A 21,284-nucleotide genomic window follows, 5' to 3' on the forward strand; every position below is an offset into this window, starting at 1 on the left:
TATATAAAATACACTGTAAAATAATAAGCAAGGTAGAAATAAGTAATTTGAGGGCCTACGTTGGAGACATGTATTTTATAGTCCTATAGTATTTTATAATCCTACGGTGCCTCTACTCATTGCCTCTTTTCTTGCTACCTTCTACACACATTTTTCTTTTTCATTCCAAAGGTAATTATTTATTCCTTGCTTGTCATTGTCAGTTCTTAACAATAAGTAGGCAATATAACCAATTGTTCAATAAATTGTGGTGTGATTGGATGTTTTAGCATGGCAAAAGTGTTTTGTTGAAGAAAGGGCAGTGCTACCGTGATAAGCTGCCTGCTGATGTAAATACTTTATGGTTTTATGACAGGCTCACAATCTACCAATACTATTTTCAATTCAATTCAATTTGTGTGAATGAGGATTTTAGAGAAAACAGCTGGCAGGAGATACACGTGACATTTAATCTTGCCTGAGAACACGAAATCCTTTACAAGGCTATATGTATACGTGTGTGTGAAATTTGTATGCTTGTATATACTCACAAAGGTTATATAGGGAGCTGTATTTTACAGAATCTGGGCCAATAGACAGCAGAAAATATCACATTCCTTGGCATTTTTCTGTAGATACACTTGAATGAGCAAATAACTCGGTGAGTCTAAAATTCCGATGAAAACATTCAACTGATTGCAATTTTTGAACTAAAAAGATTGTTTTTCAAAATGAGAAGAACCTGAAGTCATCCTTAAAACAAACAAACAAAAAACCCTACAATTAATATTGTAAGTTTTGATTGATTCAAAACTACTACCTGTGTGAATAAGATTCTGAACACTGCTAAAATGCAGAACTTTACAGCTTACCCTAAGAACTCAATACATGACTTTTTAAAAATGATTTTAAAGAGAAACAACAATATAATTGAAAATTGACTTATTCACATTTTATATGAAAGGTGTCCAAAGTTGCACAAAACAAGATATATAATAAGGAAAAAAATATTGATTGAATTTGGTCACGACAATGACAAGCAGAGAAAATCAAAATTACCCTAAAATTTGCCCAGGATTACCAGAATATAAAATCTGTCTAATGTCCAAATGTATATAATGGCAATGGTGGTTACACACTTAAGTTGGAGTCATAATCATTTAGAAGTGATTTGCCTTTTATTAATAAAGAGCTTGCCTTTTTATTTCCACTATCAAAATTCATCTGAATATTAGTTAGCAGAATTGTTTACTGAAAATCATAGTCTACCAGATATTTCTTGTCCTTGTATTCTTACCTTTGCTTTTATCCACACACTGATTTTTACACAACTTTACTATTTTAGGACCAAATATCCTTCTCCATACTCGGCTAGAGGCAGTCATCAGCAGTTTAAAAGAATTGCTTTCTCTCCATCAGCCCAGACCAGAGGGAAAGCTACGGGCTCTTTCTTGAAGTCCGATTAGATAAAGTCCTTGTGGCAGCCACAGAGAAGGTTCAAAATCACACGGAGACACAGACCACTCAGTGCAAGCACCTCACCTCCCACTCTGTCTTCTGTTCCCAATTCAATTGGAAATGAGTCTCTTCCTTCCGCTGCCACAAGTCAAGCCCCCATATTTCTCACCTGGATTTCTTCAATAATCCTATCATCATCTTTTTTCTTATCCTTGCACACTACAACTCATCTGACTCACCACTGGCAGAGAAATCTCACAAAATGGGACTGTGTTGAGAATCCAGCCATGCTCAGAAAGATTCAAATGTACTCAAGTCCCTCACAAATGAAGCACCAACTTGGCATAAGTTCCATGTCGAATGGCTTCCAGTTATCTGATGAGCCTTATTTTGTAGATAACCATATAATTTATTGCTCTCACTGGGACATACATTTTCAGAGTAAAAGGAGTGCTATTAACAACGGGGCAAATTGGGACATATGGTCACCCAGCTCTCCCTGTGATGTGTCAAACTCAGAACTGTTCTTCAGTCACAGATTTTACACACAATGCCCTGACCTTCCCTTTTCTGAAAGTTTAAACCCACTGCTCCTTTTGCCTGGAAGATGGCTTCCATCTGTTTCTCTCTACACTTTGAGGTCAATTTAATCCCCACGTCCTCATGGAGACTTTCTCAATCTCTCAAGAGGACAGACTCCCTTCCTTCTTTCTCCATCCATGGCCCCAAGACTTCATACTAGGCACTTCGCCTGCATTATATTCCTCTGCTTTGTACCTGACCTCTATGTGCTTGGTTTGGCTCCGTACTTGACCCTAAACAACTTCTTACTCATCTTTGCATATTTCTAAACACCAAGTGAAAGTCCTTGTGTATAGCAAGCATTTCAAAATGCAATCACCAGCTGATAATTAAATTGTGACCCTTAAAAATTACTTATTTAGTAATGGCATTAACCCTAAAGAGGAGGAAATTCATAAACCATTTGTGACGACCAAAGATCTTGAGTCATTTAAACAAATTCAAAATCACTCACCCATTTCTGTATCGAAAAGATTTTCTCAAAGTACATATTACACACCCAAAGTCCCTTAGAGAAGGTATATTCATGTTGTCTTAGAAAATTTTTCCTGAGACTTTCACTTAAACCATTCTATATGCAATGATTTCTATTTTTATTATAGATTAGTTTATTAAAAAAATAAAACCTAAGTATTAAATAAAATTAAAACCCTGCATCACCAACCTCCCTATATCCTAATGCTATTCTATAGAGTTAACAAGTGTGAACAGGTTTTATTATTTATTTATTTATCTATTTATCTATATATTTTATATATCTAGTTATTTATTTGCTGCTGTTTAAATAATGCACTTATATCTCTTGAGTTACCGATTTTAGATTATATTTGTTGACTACTCACAGTAAAAGGTGAGTGATTGAGGTCCTTACACAACTCCCCTCTCTATTGCCCATCCTTAAGCACCTCTCAATTTTTTTAAAATTATATTAATACTATTTTTAATTTATCAAGTTTATAATATTTACATTCACTTCAGTGGATAAATTAACATTTCTGTGTTTTGTTCCTAGATTCCTTCTAAGTGTAAGACCAATACAGAAAGCAATTTCAGTATTATGGCTACCAAATATTATTCCCTTCAGATTCATCCCAGTATCATGACTGGAATCACAGAGAAGGGATAAATATAATTATTAAAATCCTGCCTTTTAAAGGGTAATTAGACACTAGGGTCTAGTATATCTTTTACAATTGCTTTTAAAATTTCTTCATTTTTTCTAGGTCATATGTGATTGCCAATGTTATCCATCTCATATCAGATATGCTTTTTTATTTTGTTGGATTATACCTAGAATAATTCATACATAAGCTATGTAGGCACCAGGTTTTCTGAGCCACATTCATTTTTAGCCTCACATTGATTGATAGTTTGGCTGGTTCTATAGTGGTAAGTTTAACATACTTTTCCCTCAGAAAGTCTTGGCTCATTGCCTTCTAGAATCCAGGGAGGCATTTGAGGTCCAGTTTTCATTCCTTATAGGAGTAGTCCCACCCCAACTCCCCAACCAAAAAAAAAAAAAAAACTTATAGAATGTTCTCTTGGTTAGTAAAATTTTACTAAGATGTGTGCCCCTTTCAGTTTTAAGAGCTGCCTGTCTTCAGTTGGTGAAACTTTTCTTTTTTTTTTTTTTAGATTATTTCTTTCCCTTCTTGGTCTCTTTCTTCTTCTCAGATGTTTTTTAGATATATGTTGGGATCCTGGGTCTAGCTTAATGTGTTCTAAATGTTCCTCATATTTTCTTTTTTCACTTTTCTCTTTGGTTTTACCTTTTATTTTATCCTGCAGATCATCACTCTGGTCTTTAGCCCTAGCCACCCCATGTTTAAGATGTTCAGCTTTTTATTTTCACATTCATAATTTTAATTACTAGGGTAATTTTCTTATTCTCTGATTGGTCTGTTCCATGACCACCTATATATATGTGTGTATGTTCAATATGCTCTTGAATTTTTTCTTGAAGAGATGCTAATTAAAATTCTATTTTAAAAATCTCTTACATTTTCTGAATCACCTCTGGCTTTGTTTTTACTGTGTGTGTGTATGTGTGTTTGTCTTTTTAAATTATGCTTTTGGTTTTCTTCCGCTATCATGACATCTTTGGCTGTTGATGTATAATTATGATTGAAGGCTCAGGTTGATTGATAAGGATTACTGGTGGGGTGCATTTTCCTTGGATAGGCGGGCAGACTATGGACCTGTGTAAATTAGTGAGTTTCATATGACTGGCTTCTTTTAAAGATGCATGGATACAGGCAAGCAAGCAGACTGGGGACCCACCCCTGGAGAAACTTATTCTGAGAGTGGAGAAATTTATTATAGTTCCATCTTGTATAGAAACTGCATTTCCTATTTCCCACCTGTCTATGGCTGTCTGAAATAAAATTACTTCAAATTCTGCTGTTTTCCTTCAAATGCCTTGTGCCCACACTAGGAGCATAAGATAATCTCACCATCAGATAAGTCCTATTCTTTAGAGTAGAATTCTGTAATTTTAACCTAAACTCTCTCTACACGTATGGTTAGAGCAGAAGGGAGAAGCGAGGGGACCAACTGGCCCAGCTATTTTGAAATTCAGCTCTTTAAATAATTTTCCTGATGGTCACTTCAAGGCCTGCTTCAAGTCTTTATGTTGACTTTAGGTTTAGAAATTATTTGGTATTTTCATAGCAAGAATAATTTATGTCTCTTGAGCTGTTCTTTCCCTCTTTTAATTTCTCTATAAATCAGGCCCATTCCACCTTTATTTTTCAGGATTTTCTCAAATTGTTTTACCTACTGTTGGCTCCAAAAATATACAGGCATAACTTGTTTATTGCACTTTATTTTGTTGCAGTTTGCAGATATTGCCTTTTTTACAAATTGAAGGTTTGCATCAAACAAGTCTGTTGGCACCATTTTTTCAATAGTATTTGTTCACTTCATATCTCTGTGTCATATTTTGGTAATTCTTGCAATATTTCAAACTTTTTCACTATTATTTGTTAAGATAATCTGTCATCAGTGATCTTTCATGTTACTATTGTAATTGTCTTGGGGCACCATGAACCACACCCATATAAGACAGAGAACTTATATTGATACATGCATGTGTTCTGAGTGCTCCACCAAGCAGCCCAGCCATTCCCCTGACTCTCTCCCTCTCCTTAGGCCTCCCTATTCCCTGAGACACAACAGTACTGAAATTAGGCCAATTAATAACCCTACAATGGCCTCTAACTGATCAAGTAAAAGGAAGAGTTGCAAGTCTCTCACTTTAAATCAAAAGCTAGAAATGATTAAGCTTAGTGAGGATGCCATGTCGAAAGCCAAGAGAGACCAGAAGCTAGATCTCTTGTGCCAAACAATCAGCCAAGTTGTGAATGCAAAAGAAAAGTTCTTAAAAGAAATTACAAGTCCTACTCTAGTGAATACACAAATGATAAGAAAGTTAAACAGCCTAATTGCTGATATGGAGAAAGTTTTAGTGGTCTCCATAAAAGATCAAACCAGCCACAACATTCCCTGAAGCCAAGGCCTAACCCAGAGTGAGACCCTAACTGTCTTATATTCTATTAATAATGAGAGAGGTGAGGAGGCTGCAGAAGGAAAGTTTGAAGCTAGCAGAGGTTGGCTCATGAGGTTTAAGGAGAATATTGGAAGAAGATGCCATCTAGGACTTTCATAGCTACAGAAGAGAAGTCAATGCCTGGCTTCAAAGCTTCAAAGCACAGACTGACTCTCTTATCAGGGACTAATGCAGCTGTCGACTTTAAGTTGAAGCCAGTGCTCACTTACCATTCTAAAAACCCTAGGGCCCTTAAGAATGATGCTAAATCTACTCTGAAGCCGTGCTCTGTAAGTGGAACAACAGAGGCTGGATGACAGAAAATCTGTTTACAACTTGGTTTACTGAATATCTTAAGCTGACTGTTGAGACCTACTGCTCAGAAAAAAAAGATTCCTTTCAAAATATTATTGCTCATTGACTATAAACCTGGTCACCCAAGAATGCTGATGGAGATGTACAAGGAGATTAATGTTATTTTCTTACCTGCTAACACAACATCCATTCTGCAGCCCATGAAGCAAGGAGTAATTTCGACTTTCAAGTCTTATTATTTAAGAAATATATTTCATAAGGCTATAGCTGCCATAGATAATGATTCCTCTGATGGATCTAGAAAAAGTAAATTGAAAACCTTCTAAAAAGGATTCACCATTCTAGATGCCATGGAGAGCAGTCATGATTCATGGGAATAAGTCAAAATATCAGCATTAACAGGAGTGTGGAAGAAGTGGGTTCCAACTCTCATGGATGACTTGGGGTGGGAGTTCAAGACTGCAGTGGAGGAAGTAACTGAAGATGTGGTGGAAATGGCAAGAGCAGTGGAATTAGAAGTGGAGCCTGAAGAGATGAATGAATTGCTACAATCCTGTGTTAAAACTTTAATGGCCAAAGTGTTGCTTCTTAAGGACGAGCAAAGAAAGTGGTTTCTTGAGATGAAATCTACTCCTGGTGAAGATGCTATGAAGATTTTTGAAATGACAACAAAAGATTTAGAATACTGCATAAGTTTAATTGATAAAGCAGCAGCAGGGTTTGAGAAGATTGACTCTGATTTTGAAGTAAGTTCTACCCCGAGTTAAAAGCTATCAAACAGCATTGAAAGGAAGAGTGAATCAATGAGGCAAACTTCAGTGCTTTCTTATTTTAAGAAATTTCCACAGCTCCACCCCAACCTTCAGCAGCCATCACCCTGATCAGCCAGCAGCAATGAAAATCAAGGCAAGACCTTCTACCAGACAAAAGATAGGATTCTCTGAAGGCTCCAGATGATAGCGTTTTTTAGCAATAAAGTATTTTAAATTAAATAATGTACATTTTTTAGATACAATGCTATTGCACAGTTAATGGACTACAGTGTAGTATAAACATAAATTTTATTCACACTGGGAAACCAAAAAAATCTCAGTGACTCATGTTATTGTGTTATTTGCTTTATCGTGGGGTTCTGGAACCAAACCCGCAATATCTCCGAGCTATGCCTATAATGACCCTCTCTCTCTGTCTCTCTCCCTCCCTCCCTCCCTTTCTCTCCCTCTCCCATCGCCCTTTTCTTCCCTTATTTTCTTTTCCTTTTCTTTCCTTCTTCTTTTCGTTTCATTATCACCTTAGAGGCAATCGATATATATGTTTGTGCCAGCCCATATCTTGAACCAGAAGCCAGACTAAGTATTTTTTATATTTCTTTTAATGATGCAAATATATCTGCTTTGCACTCATTTTAAATAGCCTGGAATTTATACTAATATTTGGTTAAATATTTCTCTACACTTTGGGATGGGTGGTACTAATCCATGTGATACTGTATTTAGAGATTAAAAAAAAAATTTCCCAACCTAAAAGTGTATATATGGTTACAGCCAAAAGGAACTATTTGCTTGCAATCTGCTCTTCCTGGCACCCTCTGTGCTCCATGAGATATAAGCAGCTACTGAATCATGGAAAATGCAATTTGAAGTTACATAAGTAAATTAGTCACTGTGTTCTGTACTATGAACAGTCTGGGATGTCATTAAAATTCTGCCTATATAGAAAAAAAATAAGTCTATTTGTATGGTATTCCTGCTAAACATTTTGAAATAAAGTCATGGGTCACTATGTCTCAGAAGATATTCACATTTTGGTCTTAATCAAATCTAGTTCTACAGCATTTCAAAGATATTAAGAAAGCCAAAGCATTTTAGTGAGATATGTGAACTCTAGGACTAAATTCCCAGGTTGTCTATCTAAATTGTCTAATTGATTAATTTATTGTAACTTGGGTATAGAAAATTCAAATCCTTTGTAAATTCAATTTCAATTAAAGAGAGAGAGAGAAATGTGTAAATACCACAATCTCACCAAGTGTTTCAATTAAGTATCCCCAGACCACACAGCTTCATCTGAGCCCCAAAAACGTGGGATCATGGAATCTAAGCAAGGTTCATGGAGCAAATATTTCTTTGTGCTGTCCAGTTAGATAGGCATCCCCCCAAAGGGTTACCCTAAATGTGTAAGTTGGTAATATTCTGCAGCAGTAATATGTAGCACAAAGGGAAAACAGTAATAAGCCTGGCTAAGGCAGCCTTCTCTAGAAGAGCTACTTAACAGCTACTTACACTGTGCCCTCGAATCTCCTTAATTTCATTTTTTTTTTTTTTTCTTGCTATACGCGGGCCTCACTGTTGTGGCCTCTCCCGTTGCGGAGCACAGGCTCCGGACGCGCAGGCTCAGCGGCCACGGCTCACGGGCCCAGCCGCTCCTCCCAGACCGGGGCATGAACCCGTGTCCCCTGCATCGGCAGGCAGACTCTCAACCACTGCGCCACCAGGGAAGTCCCATTTTTTTCTTCTATACCTTCACAAGCATATCATTTTTACTGAGTGCATAAATGAGATCCTATAAATGTTTTCTTTTCCAGTTTTTTTTTTCTTTTACCTTTTTTTATTTGGTTTTTCCTTCCAGAGTTGATTGTAACAGGCTGGTATGATTAATCTTGCCTGGACACAATCCACCATAATACCTGAAATAGTTCTGTAACCTGGGATTCCTTTAAAGGAATCAGCTTCAAATAACTGTAAGTGAACAAGGAAAGAAAATGCTATAAGGTTTACAACAAGTACAGACACACAAGATGGTTACTGATCATTGTTTCCATTTCCCTCCTTTCCACAGAAATGGAGAAAAGTTAAGAGACAGTTATGGTTGGTCTGATCTCTTCTGAAAATTACTTCCATTGCTATCTAGGTTATATTGACACTCTTACCGCAGGTTTTCAGGCTGTTCTTTTCTCATCTGGACTATTCCTTAAAGCAGGGATTTTATTATTGTTTTCAGAACTACCTCTCACAACTCTTGTTAGAGTTATTCAACTTTTCAATTTTAACCCAAGTATTTCAGCAACTGCTTTCTGATGACACTTTCCTCTCTTCTAGTATTTTCTGCTAAATATATGGAGGCAGTTACTTACTGCCTCAGGAACAACACTCTCTTCTCTTTCTACCTAGTCCTGCAGATTCTTGTCTCCATCTTTAACTTTTGTAATCTTGTGTGCTCTACCCTCAGGCAAGCCCCTGTGTTTGAGAAAACATGTCTGGTTGGGATGCTCCACAGACGGCTGGAGAAACTGATGCAATTATCTGGATAATTTTAAATGCATTCAATCATTAAACAAATATTTTTGGAGAACCCATTCCGGGCACGGTTTTATGCTAGGTGTCAAGGAGATGATGGTGAGAGAAGTAAAATAAGATCCCTGCCCTCAAGAAATACAGCCTAATCGTAATAACAGCCAGTATCTATTGATTGCCTATTATGTGCTGAACATGCCTCATGACTCATAGCATGTAACTCTCAGCAAAACTACCATGATGTATCTATTAATACAAAAATACACCATAATGAGACGAGAGGATTTTTTAAGTCAGTCATCTTCCTGCCCTTTCCTAGATGGTATGAACTCAAGTCTGCTTTGGTTTGTGAATAGGGCTGGGCACAGATGGCAGGCAAATGCTTTATGCTGCTTTATATCTGAGTTTGCATTCCCCAGGGAATGTATTTCTATCTGCACAAATTTAGCCTCTTAACTGAATTTTCTCAGCTAGTTTAGCAGAGCTGCAGATTTGAATACACATCCTCCAGAGCTTATGCTCTTCCTTACTCCACTCATTCACCTTATAATTGACAGAGTAAAAGAATAAGGGAGATACTTTTGACATGGCAAAGCATCTGGAAAATAGCATCAATTCTCCTTTGTTTTGTGTATTTTAGAACTAAGGACAGCTATTAGAATTCCTTTTCATATTTCTCCTTATTTAGCAGTCCTATATCAGAATAAGTGATACTGACAAAAATTTTTAAAAAGTATTTGGCCCATCATTCAAAGGAGAAAACTTATTTTTCAGAAAAAAAAAAAAACAGTTGCAATGGGGATCACAGTAGGATGACTATATAAGGTTACCATTATGCCATACTCTAACTTAAATAATAAGCATTTTTATTATTATAGAATGTCATTATTGTGCAAGGGACTCTATTTACTCATTCAATAGGTATTTATTGAGAATATACTACATGAAAGTCTCTATGGTTAAGAAATGCATTCATTCAGATATATATCAGACAAACATGGCTTACCCTCCATGAACTGATAAAGGATGACATTTGAAGGTGAGAGGAGGTGAGTGTGAGTACAGGGGGGTGTCTAAGAGAACTCCAGGTTTTTGATTTAAGCTACTAAAGAGAGGCTGCACGACTTATCCAGAAGGTGAAAGAAGAAAGGCTGGTTTGGGACATATGGGGTGCTTGACATTTTGGAGTTTTATTTTCTTTTCTGTTTTGAGGGTGTTTTGTTTTGTTTCCATCCTATGCTCTGGTTGAAGCACTGTGCTCCTTGGAGCTTGGCAGTGTCATAACCTTTGTCTGATTATCGAGGCTTTATGAACCCAATTAGAGATGGTAAGATATGCATTTAAGAGATTTCTGCCATCCTAACAGCCCCTAGCCATCCCTGAGGATTCTCTTCCTGACTATTACATTAATTATATTTTAATTTTGTGTCTTTTCAACCCAATTATGAAAGTTTGAGTTGGTCCCTGTCTGTGTCACAGTGTGTCTCCCCTTCCTTCACACCACCTTTTGATAGGAAAAAAGAAAGTGCATTTAAACTAGGATTTAGTAAAATGCCGCAGTAGATATAAAGCTAATAAATGATGTCATTAAAATCTATAGGAAAAAAACATGATTCATCTTGATTTGAAATCTGAAAAAAAAAAGAATGTGGGAAAATTAAATGGTGTTTTATCATTGGATGAAGACATACTTTGGAGAGCTGTCTGTCCTCATGAATGCTACAAATGTCCCTTTATAACTTGATTTTACTCAGAGGTTTTCTAAAACATCTGTCTAAATTATTCAACTAATTTTACTTTTTATTCCTACTTCTCTTGTAATTTCAAAGAGACCTGTGTGGCTAGATGGGTTTTTTTCCCGTAGACATGACTCCATGAAACATAATTAAATGCATACTGGAAGAAATTTTGCAGGCTTCCCTGGTGGCGCAGTGGTTGAGAATCTGCCTGCTAATGCAGGGGACATGGGTTCGAGCCCTGGTCTGGGAGGATCCTACATGCCACGGAGCAACTAGGCCCGTGAGCCACAACTACTGAGCCTGCGCGTCTGGAGCCTGTGCTCCTCAACAAGATAGGCCGCGACAGTGAGAGGCCCGCGCACCGCGATGAAGAGTGGCCCCCACTTGTCACAACTAGAGAAAGACCTCGCACAGAAACGAAGACCCAACACAGCAAAAATAAATAAATTAATTAATAAATCCCTACCCCCAACATCTTCAAAAAAAAAAAAAAGAAAGACATTTTGCTCTTCCACGTTATAAATTCTATGTCACTGATGCATAGTTACAGGATGCATATTTCTTTTCTTCGCTTTCTCATCTCACATCTGACTCCTCACCATCTCCCCCTGCCCTTGAGCCTGATCTTCTCCTGCCCTGGAACCTGGCACTTGCTGGTGATGACAAGCATCAGGCAGCATCAGCTGGGATACAGGCTGAGCCTTTGTACAAGGAAGGCTCGGGGATACTGACTGACATGTTTCAATAATTAGCACAATGCTAGACACAGTGCTCAATAAAGATCTGCTGAATTAATGGCTGTGTGTGCCCCCTGACTGTTGCAAACACTTCAAGCTGATAACGTGGGGTTACCTGGCTGAGCATTATAAAGGAGAATGGAGAACTGACCAGCTCTTTGGTCCTCCAAAGTCAATAAAACTTAGAGAAAGCCTGTCTTTAGAGATATAAAAGTTTTATTCACTTTTAATATCTGTGTCAATAATTTTAGCAACGTGAAAAAATAAACACTCTCAAACATTCTGTGTATTGTTTTGAGTAATTAAAGATACTTTGACGGAGAAAAGCAGGAAGCAAATTTTAACGTGAAGTGTTAGGATGACACATAAGTGTATTACACAAAATACTTCAGTAGCAAATCTTAGCTACTTATCAGATAATAGCTCTTGATGTAGAGCTGGTCTAAATTCAGCAACTCCAAGCCTAACTACATAATTTGAGCACTTTCCAATGTTCTGAAAATTCCTAGAATTAGTGTTCCTTCTTGATTTCTTCACTCATTTCCACATTCAATCATATCATGAATACAAATAAATTCCAATTAACGTATTTTATAAATCTGTCTTACAGTGTGTTTCTCTGACTTACTTTGATTGCACAAAGCTAAAAAAGAAAAAAGAATTCTGGCCAGCATTCAGTCATCTCTCTGGAGGCATTGATAGATCCACACCGATAAGCATGTACATACACTCCAGGTTTTCAGATGGATGTACAGCTCCCACAGGCCCAGCACTGGGCAGCCTCCAGCCCTGGCTTATTCATGTGTCCATTTCATCCTGAAACTCTTACTGCCTCCATCTCTACTCCCCAGGGGACAGCTGCAACTCTGCAGAGTTCTTGATCTGAGAGACAATGGTCATTTTTTTTTTTTCAGTTACCTTAAAAAAAACTTACTATGATGCATGTTTGCATTACTATGAAGGCATCCAATAGCTTGATGTAGGACCACGATTTTATTTATTCTAAAAATTTCTTCTAAAAATTGAGTCACTGAAAGAGTTCCTGAATAGAAATAACATCTTATTAGCATTTATATTTGCTCCCCCAGATCCTTGACATCACAATATGAAAAGTAAGAGTAGACTGTCTTTTATAAAATGTAAAGGAAGAGAAAACAAAAGAAAAGGGAGCTAGATATCAGAACTCAGGAGATTTTCTTTGGTTAAATATTTGTTGTCCACAAGAAAACAAAATAAACTTCCTATGGCCCTCTCTAGATAAAACAATATGTTAAAAAAGACAGTTCTAGGTTCAAACACAAATACAGGTACCAGTTAGGTTGATGTCATCAATAATTCACATAATGTGGACATTTCTAGACACTGAAAAACAATACTTTTCCCTGACTAGTCCAACTAACCATGTCAAAACAGACCTAATAAACTCTGAGCTACACATCCCTTCCTAAGTTAAATTTACAAGTTTGATCCTAATAAATTCCCATCTGTGTATGTCAAGATATAATGTTTTCTAGTTGTTAAGTTTCGTGTCCCAAACTGTCTTACTTTATTTTCCCGCCATGAACATGGTCCTACGTGAAATATTCGTGGACTTTCATCAGGCCATTCAAGTCAAGAAAGGTCACAGGTCTGGAACCCATGGCAAGTTTGCTCTATTCAGCAGCAGGTTTGCTGAAGTACTTTTTTGGCTTTCAAAGTTGAAGACCACATTGAGTGAGTAAGGGATGAATGCTCATACTAATGAGCTCTCCATGCCCTTGTTGAGTATTTTTTCCTCTGAATTAATTGGAATTTTAAGAGTCATGTGGGACCTTAGTTGGAATGTTAGAACCTAGGGAATATAATTTCCACCCCCATCCCCGGATGTTTTGCCTTCCTCACGACTTCTGATGATGGAAGATGGAATAATCTTTACATCCTCACTCTGAAAGAAGAACTTTCTCATATGCACATTAGGGCTGAAGAGCTATCCCTTTAGAATGGTAGCATTTGCCTTTGTTTTTCAAACGGGTTATCTCCATCACACCACCCAAACCTTGGAAGTCACGGTTAACATTAGTTCTCTGCTTTTCTATACATAGAAATACATACATCCAGTTCAGCATGTATTTCCTTTCACACACAGATGTTCTTTACACGCAGTGTTTTGTGTGGCGAAGTTAATGGAAGATTAGTAACAAAAGAAAATTATTTCAGGAAATTCAGTTGATCTTCAACTTCTAAAAAAATATAAACTGCATTATATAATTGCCCATTGCTTCTTCTTTCATCCCTCACCACCATCCTCCACATATGGAAAAATAATAAGAATGGGGGCTAAAGAGAAATAGTACAACGGTTCAGATTGAATTAAGCCAGTTAGTTTTTGCTGTTGCAGTTTGCTTCTGTGACTAAAACCATCATAATTATTAAGGAATAGCTTTTTCTGAGAGTAACATTAGAACCGGGAAAGGAGGCATTTGTCACGCACTGAGAAACCCCTGGAATAGCTCAGCCCTGTGAATCATGTCTGCCCTTTCTCCCTTCCTCTTTTAACGTTTGGAAAAGAACAGTTATGTTAGTCGATAACAGAACTGGGAAAAGGGACCCAGAAAGCGATGTGAGCTCTATCAATCTTCAACCTTGCCAAGGAGGACACATTAAAGTGTTTTTCATGGAAAATCAGCCTTAGTCAACACATATTCAGAGCAAAGTGACCTTGAATATATATATATATAAAACACTGAAGCTTCTTGAGAAAATATAAGTGAACCAAAAAGAAAGAAGGGAAAGCATCCTAAAGGAAGAAGTAAAATCCAGGAAAAGGGTTGGCAAATGCATTTCTTGCCACTTACCTTTTCTGCTGACTGGGCTGTACCAAAAAAGATGGGGATGAAAGCTAACCAGATGATGCAGGTGGTATACATGGTAAATCCAATAGGTTTGGCTTCATTGAAAGTCTCTGGAACTCCTCTTGTTTTAATGGCATAAACAGTACAAGTTACCATCAAGAGGATACTGTACCCTAGCGAACAAATGAGCGAGAGATCAGAGATGTCACACTTGAGCACTCCCCTGGCGTTCTCCGGGTCTAGAGTCCGCTGTTCGCCATAGTCAATGATGATGTGCGGTGGGTCCACAACAAACCAGACACACACGCCCAGGAGCTGGATGGAGATCAGGCTGAAGGTGATCACCAGCTGGGATGCTGGACTGATAAACTTGGGTGCTGTGACAGATTTCTTCCCCTGCTCAAATATTCGGTGGATTCGGTTTGTTTTGGTAAGGAGGGCTGCATAGCTGAAACACATGCCGAGTCCGAGGAAGATCCGTCGGAAGGAGCAGATGATTGTACCTGGTGCGGCAATCATTAAAAAGGTGATTGAATAACAGAGAAAAATCCCCGTTAGGAGCACGTAACTAAGTTCGCGTCCCGAAGCCCTCACAATAGGTGTGTCGTTATAGCGGACAAAGGTCACGATCACAAAGGTGGTGGCGGTGATTCCCAATATGGCAACGAACACAGGCACCACAGCCCAGGGGGAATGCCACTCGAGTTTGATGATGGGGATGAGCTGACAGCCTGTGCGGTTGATGTTTGGTCTCTGATCCAAAGGGCAGAGTTCACAGGAGAGCTCATCCACCTGGTAGTTGTAACCTTCACAGCGCTCGCAGTGCCAGCAGCAAGGAACTCCTTTCACCGTTTTCTTCCTCTCCCCGGGCTTACAGGGCAGGCTGCAGACGGATGCCGGGTGAGTGTGTTCTCTATTGGCCCACTGCATGTCTTCCACCTGTGGGTATAAAATATTAATGAGCCTTCCATTTGTCCCCCATTTATAATATCCTAATCCTAGCCAGAGGTTTGTAATAAGTCACCGAATGCTGACAGTACAGTTTACCATAATAAGAGCCCAGAGTTTCTTTCCCTGATATTGACTTTATGAAAGTGCCAAATGATTGGGTCCAATAAATCATTCACATCATCCACTTGATGAGTGTCATTACGTTCCATTTGCCTCCGTGGTGTTGACCAATCTGACATTTGGAGAAAGATTTATTGGCCCAAACAGTTTTAAAACAGAAAAAAAAAAAAGTCCCATGGAAAAACGTGTTAGAGCTAAGCTCAGATATAAATGCCAGAATCCCTGAAACACTGGCTAGGCTATAAACACACATAGAAATGGTGATCCAAGTCTTTCCACCATATCTGGGGAAATTCAAATCTCACTGTGTCAATTTTGAAAGGAAATAGCAAAACTAGCTATTTTCATCTCTGACACTCCTCATGTGTTCATGGTGATAACTATATTAATGTTTTTGCCTGTTTAAGCTTAAAATCCACTTATTCCCCCACTCTTGCATTTTCACATTGTGGAAAAGACCGTGCTGAGTGAGAAAGCTTGATGGTTCTGTTTTCCATTGAACAAAAGTAGGCTTAAAGCAGTGAAATTGGCACAAATGAGCGAGTTCCCCTGCTATGATCTCTCTCTGCTTCAGGGCCTTAAAGTTCCATCGTACTCTTTTGAATTAGATCACAGAATACCTCTATTAAAACGAACTTGTTATTTTAAGGGAATTTTGCCAATCATTGACCTCTTTCCTTAAATTTGTTTACTAAAGGTTTTGGACCCGATTCCAATGTGAGGGGGCAAGGGAAGTGGGGTTTCCCACACCACCAAGCAATCCTTGGACACCAGCTGGGTGTCCTACAAGTCAAATCAGTCCTGACACCATCACCTGGAAATAGCATCAGATTCCCACAGAATGCTAATAGGACAAACCAGAAATTATGGATCCTAGGAGACAACTCATTATGAAAAGCTACTACTATATAAAAGATAAGCTCTATGAATGGAAGGATTTTGTTCACTGATGTGAACAAACAGTGATTGACACACAATTTGTCCTCAAATATTTATTGAATTTGTGAGCACAGGAAGCACAGGAAGGTCACCCCTGAGGAAGAAGGAGTCGACTTGGAAGTACTGGCTTCTAGAAATAAAGTATAGCTCAAAGAGGCACAGAGAGGAGAGCTAAAGGAATGTTTAAAAAAATAAATAAATAAAACAAAACACTTATTTTCCCAAGACCAGCTCTATAAAAACCCAAAAGAAAAATTACCATTTGCTGTGATAGTCTGGCTCCAAGATGGCCCCCAATAACTTTACCTCCTGGAACCATGCACTCATGGAGTCCTCTCCCACTTTAAATAGGGCTGAATTATGTAAACAATAATATATTCCAGAAATGACTGCATGTGGTTTCTGAGGCTAGGTCATAAATGACATTTTAGCCTATGCCTTGTTCTCTCTTGGACTGCTCACTCCTGGGAGAGAACCAGACTGTCATGAGAGCTCTCAAGCAGCCCTATGGAAAGGAACTGAGGCTTCTTGCTCACAATCAGCACCCACTTGGCCATGCATGTGAGGGAGCCACCTAGACAGTGAATCGTCTGGCTCCAGTCAAGCCTTTAGATGACTGCAGCCCCAGCTGACACCTTGACCACAACCTCATGAGAGACCCTGAGCCAGAACAACCCAGCTGAGCTGCTTCTAAATGTCCAATCTACAGGAAATGTGTGAGATGATAAGTGTTTTACTGTCGTAAGCTGCTAAATATGGACTTATTTGTTACACAGCAATAGAAAACTAGTGCAGCTCAAATTAAGCTGACTTACCCATTCTGTGACCACCACCAGTATAGTAGTCGACTGAGAATCTACTGAGAAGGTAGTGACAACTATCTTATACCAAAAAAATGCCCCAAAGTGTCTAGTGTCAGCAATATTCTATCATCACTCTTAAGGTTGCCTCCCTTTTGGGAACTATGTGACTGAGATTGTACTCATAAATAGATCTATTGCTAAAGGATGCTTTCCTTTCTTGAATTTGGGGTGAATAGTGGAGGGCAGAGAATTGTAGCCCCGAAGTTCAACACTTGCTGAGGGCTATCAGATCTCCCCCAGGTGGAGTAGATAATTCATGCATGTTTAATTTCAAATATCCTCCCTTGAGAAAGTAGATGGTACTTCATGTGTCCTAAGGGCACTCAAGACTATTAGCTCTACCTTGTCTCTTCAATACAAAGGAAAAGCAATCTATCATAACCCTGTTAATTTTCTATTAGGTTTTAATGATTTAGAAAAGTTATTTTATTTATGTATAAGATTCCATTAGGCAAGAAAAAAAAGTTAAATTGAAAGTGGCTTCTCTCAAAAATATTGAGAAAAATGAAATACCCCACTTGAGTGGCTAAAATATTGATTTTATACCCTAATGGACTCTTATAAGATAATAAAATACTTTCTGTGAAGGTTATGTTTCAAAGCTAATTATTGTAAAGCCAAAATTGCATTTTGTTTGGGGCTTCTATAGATTTATAATGTTACCATTAAAAAAAAAAAAAGGCAGTAAAAAAATAAAATCTCAGAAACATTAAACTTCAAGTTTGGTAGAGACCTTAAAGGTCAGCTTGTCTACCCACATGTCTAATTCTTTAATTCTCAATACACTTTATTTTCTATAAGGAAATAAGACTTATTAACAAAGAAATATATCCAAATCTGAAAGGCCTCATTACGAAGGATAAATATTCATCATTATAAGCTAAGTACTATATTTTCTTGATCAGTTTCCTGAATACTGAACTAGTGGAAAAATGTTTTTCATAAATAAAAATTAAAGTTATAAGATAATGAAAAATACCACAATTTTTTAACAGTTGTAAATTTTCTTTAGTAAAAAACAGTATAGTCAAGCAATGTGTGTTACATTTCTTGATATAATGGAGAAAATTTATGTATGTTTCAGTAAACATGTTAAACATACATGACTACATTTTCATCAAGGAATCTATTTATGTATAACTGTACAGTGTTTTGATGTCATAGTTGAGGTCTGGTAACCAACCAATATCCACCCCAAGGAAGAACAAGTAGCGAACACTTGAGTCAGGATCTTGTAAATACATTAGTATTTGAGACACATAATTTATTTTGTATATGTTGCTAAATTAAAAATACTGCTATTTGAGAGTAAATTAAACTTCCTATTTTTCACAACTATTCTACAAAGCATCAACAAAGATCATTCAGCTCTCTTGCTTTGCTATATTAACAAATAATACCATCTTTCATAATGCGTAAAAAGAGAAGCCATATCCATACATCTAAAAAATGTGTCTTCCTCTCCTTTGGCATTATTCTGATATTAGGATGTTTTCTGTCTAAAACATGTGTTCTAACAAATGGATGATAATTATATAGATAGACCTTCTAGGGACAAAACCATAGCCCATTCCTGTCTTGACAATGTTCACCAATAGTGATTCATTCTGTAGGCTCCAATCCAGTACATTTCATAGAATGTGAGCCATCAACTGGCTTCTGCTGTCAAATTCTATTATTACTGCAGACAAATATACCAGCAACCACAAAACCAAAACTTTCTGAGTGAATGTGCTTACATTTTTTCATCTTTAATCTTCCCAGACCAATCAACCTAGAGTAATGCTTCATAAATTAAAGACATTATTTTTTATAGAATAATTTTCTTCTGTGTAGTTTTAATAACTCCTGAAAAAAAAGGACTACAAGAATATTTCCCAATTTAATGCCCCACTATAATTAATCATTTCCAGTATTCACTACAAAATTCTCGCTCAATTTAATACCTCTATTACAGTGTTTTTCCCACATGTTAAGTGGTATCTTCAATGTTATGATTACTATACATGTGGGAAAATTTTAAATATAACACTTAAAGATAATTGATATCTAGTCATACCATCCTTAACTAGCTCTTTTCATCTTGCTCTATAAATAAGCATAGTATTATAATCATTTTGGTGACTAGTTTGCCACTGCAGTATTCAAAAACCCAACTATTCATCTAACTTATGTAACAGCAGATTGTACATGCAAACATTTTCAGTGAAACTGGGCATTTTTTCAAAGGTTTACTCGTTAATTTCCATATAGTCAATAGTTTTAACAAGTGTACTTAATTAGCATGAGTATTTAAAATGTCAAAATTTGGTATATTTTGTGAATCATATGATTCACATATGAATGACTACATGTTGCACAATTAATTTGATAATGCAACTCAAAATACAGTTTCTCAATATATTAGTATACACATTCATATATATAAATATGTTTGTATATAGATATATATTGCTTCAGTAATATTCATCCTTTCCTTTGGGTCATGCAAAGCTTTCTACTTCTGTTCAAAGTGGTAAGTAGGTTTAGTGTCCTTTGAAAAGATGGTATGTGTGAGATGATTCTCAGATTGAAGTCCTAGTTTTATATGATATTACAGACCTACATAACCTTTAAAAATGCAAAGACTACTCTTATTTAAAAATACAATTTAAAATTTCATTTACAATAGCATCAAAAATAAAATACTTAGGAATAAACTTAACAAGTGCAAGAGTTTTTTTAACTAAAAACTACAAAATATTATTTCAAGAAAGTTAAAGAAATGAATAAATGAAAAGAAATCCCAAGTTCATGGATCAGAAGATTTAACATTGCCAAGATGGAAATACAAAACTGATCAACAGATTCGACATAATCCCTATTAAAATCTTATCTGGCTTCTTTGCAGAAATTGACAAGTTGATCCTAAAATTCATATGGGAATATAAGGGACCCAGAATAGACAAAATGATCTTGAAAGTGAAGAGTGAAGTTGGAAGAGTCACACTTCCTGATTTTAAAACTTACTACAAAGCTGTAGTGATCAAGCAGCATGATACTGGCATAAAGATAGACTAATTACTGAAATAAAATTGAGAGCCCAGAAATAACCTCTTATATGTATGGTCAATTGATTTTTGACAATGATGACAAGAAAATTCAATGGGGAAAAAATAGTCTTTTCAACAATGGTGCTGGGACAAGACATGACACCAAAAGAATAAGCAGCAAAATAAAAATAAATAAATTAGACTTCATCAGTATTACTTTTGTGATTCAACAGATGCCATTAGGAGAGTGAAAGGACAACCCACACAGTGGGCAAAAATATTTTCATATCATATTTCTGATAAGGAACTTATATCCAGATTTTATTTTTCAAAACTCTTAGAATTAAACTGTTAAAAAGGCATACAATCCAATTAAAAATAAGCAAAAGAAATGGAGACATTTCTCAAAAAAAGACATATGAGTAGCCAATATGCACATGAAAAGATGTCTAACATCATTAGTCATAAGAGAAATGCAAATCAAAACCATAGTACCCACTAGAATGGTCATAATAAAAAATACCGACAAGTGTTATTGAAGATGTGGAGAAAGTAAAACCCTTTACATTGTTGGTGGCAATGTAAAATGGTGCAGTTATTTTGGACAACAGTTTGGCACTTCCTCAAAAAGTTAAACACAGAATTGGCATATGACCTAGCAATTCCACTCCTAAGTAATTTTAATCTAAGAAAACTGGAGACACATGTTCTCACAAAAATTTGTACATGAATGTTCATAGCATCATTACTCATTAGAGCAAAAAAGCAGAAACAACCCAAATGTGCATAAACAAAATGTGCTTTATTCAACCAAATATTAAAAAGAAATAAAGTACTACTATATGCTATAAAATAGATGAACCTTGAAAATATGCTAAGTGAAAGAAATCAGTCACAA

General features: G+C 36.9%; 1 protein-coding gene across 3 annotated transcripts in view; it reads right to left on the bottom strand.

The window, feature by feature from the left end:
- GRM8 (glutamate metabotropic receptor 8) overlaps positions 1 to 21,284 on the bottom strand; it is a gene marked incomplete at both ends in the record, with an annotated part of 756,700 nt that overhangs the window by 73,965 nt on the left and 661,451 nt on the right. For 2 of the 3 annotated variants that reach the window (XM_079711601.1, XM_079711600.1), the window contains one exon: positions 14,485 to 15,420. In XM_079711601.1, coding sequence (XP_079567727.1) covers positions 14,485 to 15,420 — 936 coding nt within the window. The remainder of the gene's footprint in view (positions 1 to 14,484; positions 15,421 to 21,284) is intronic. The other variant, XM_079711602.1, reaches the window with a different exon arrangement.

The sequence above is a fragment of the Hyperoodon ampullatus genome (genome assembly GCF_949752795.1).
Source record: "Hyperoodon ampullatus genome assembly, chromosome: 9".
Classification (NCBI taxonomy): Eukaryota; Metazoa; Chordata; class Mammalia; order Artiodactyla; family Ziphiidae; genus Hyperoodon; species Hyperoodon ampullatus.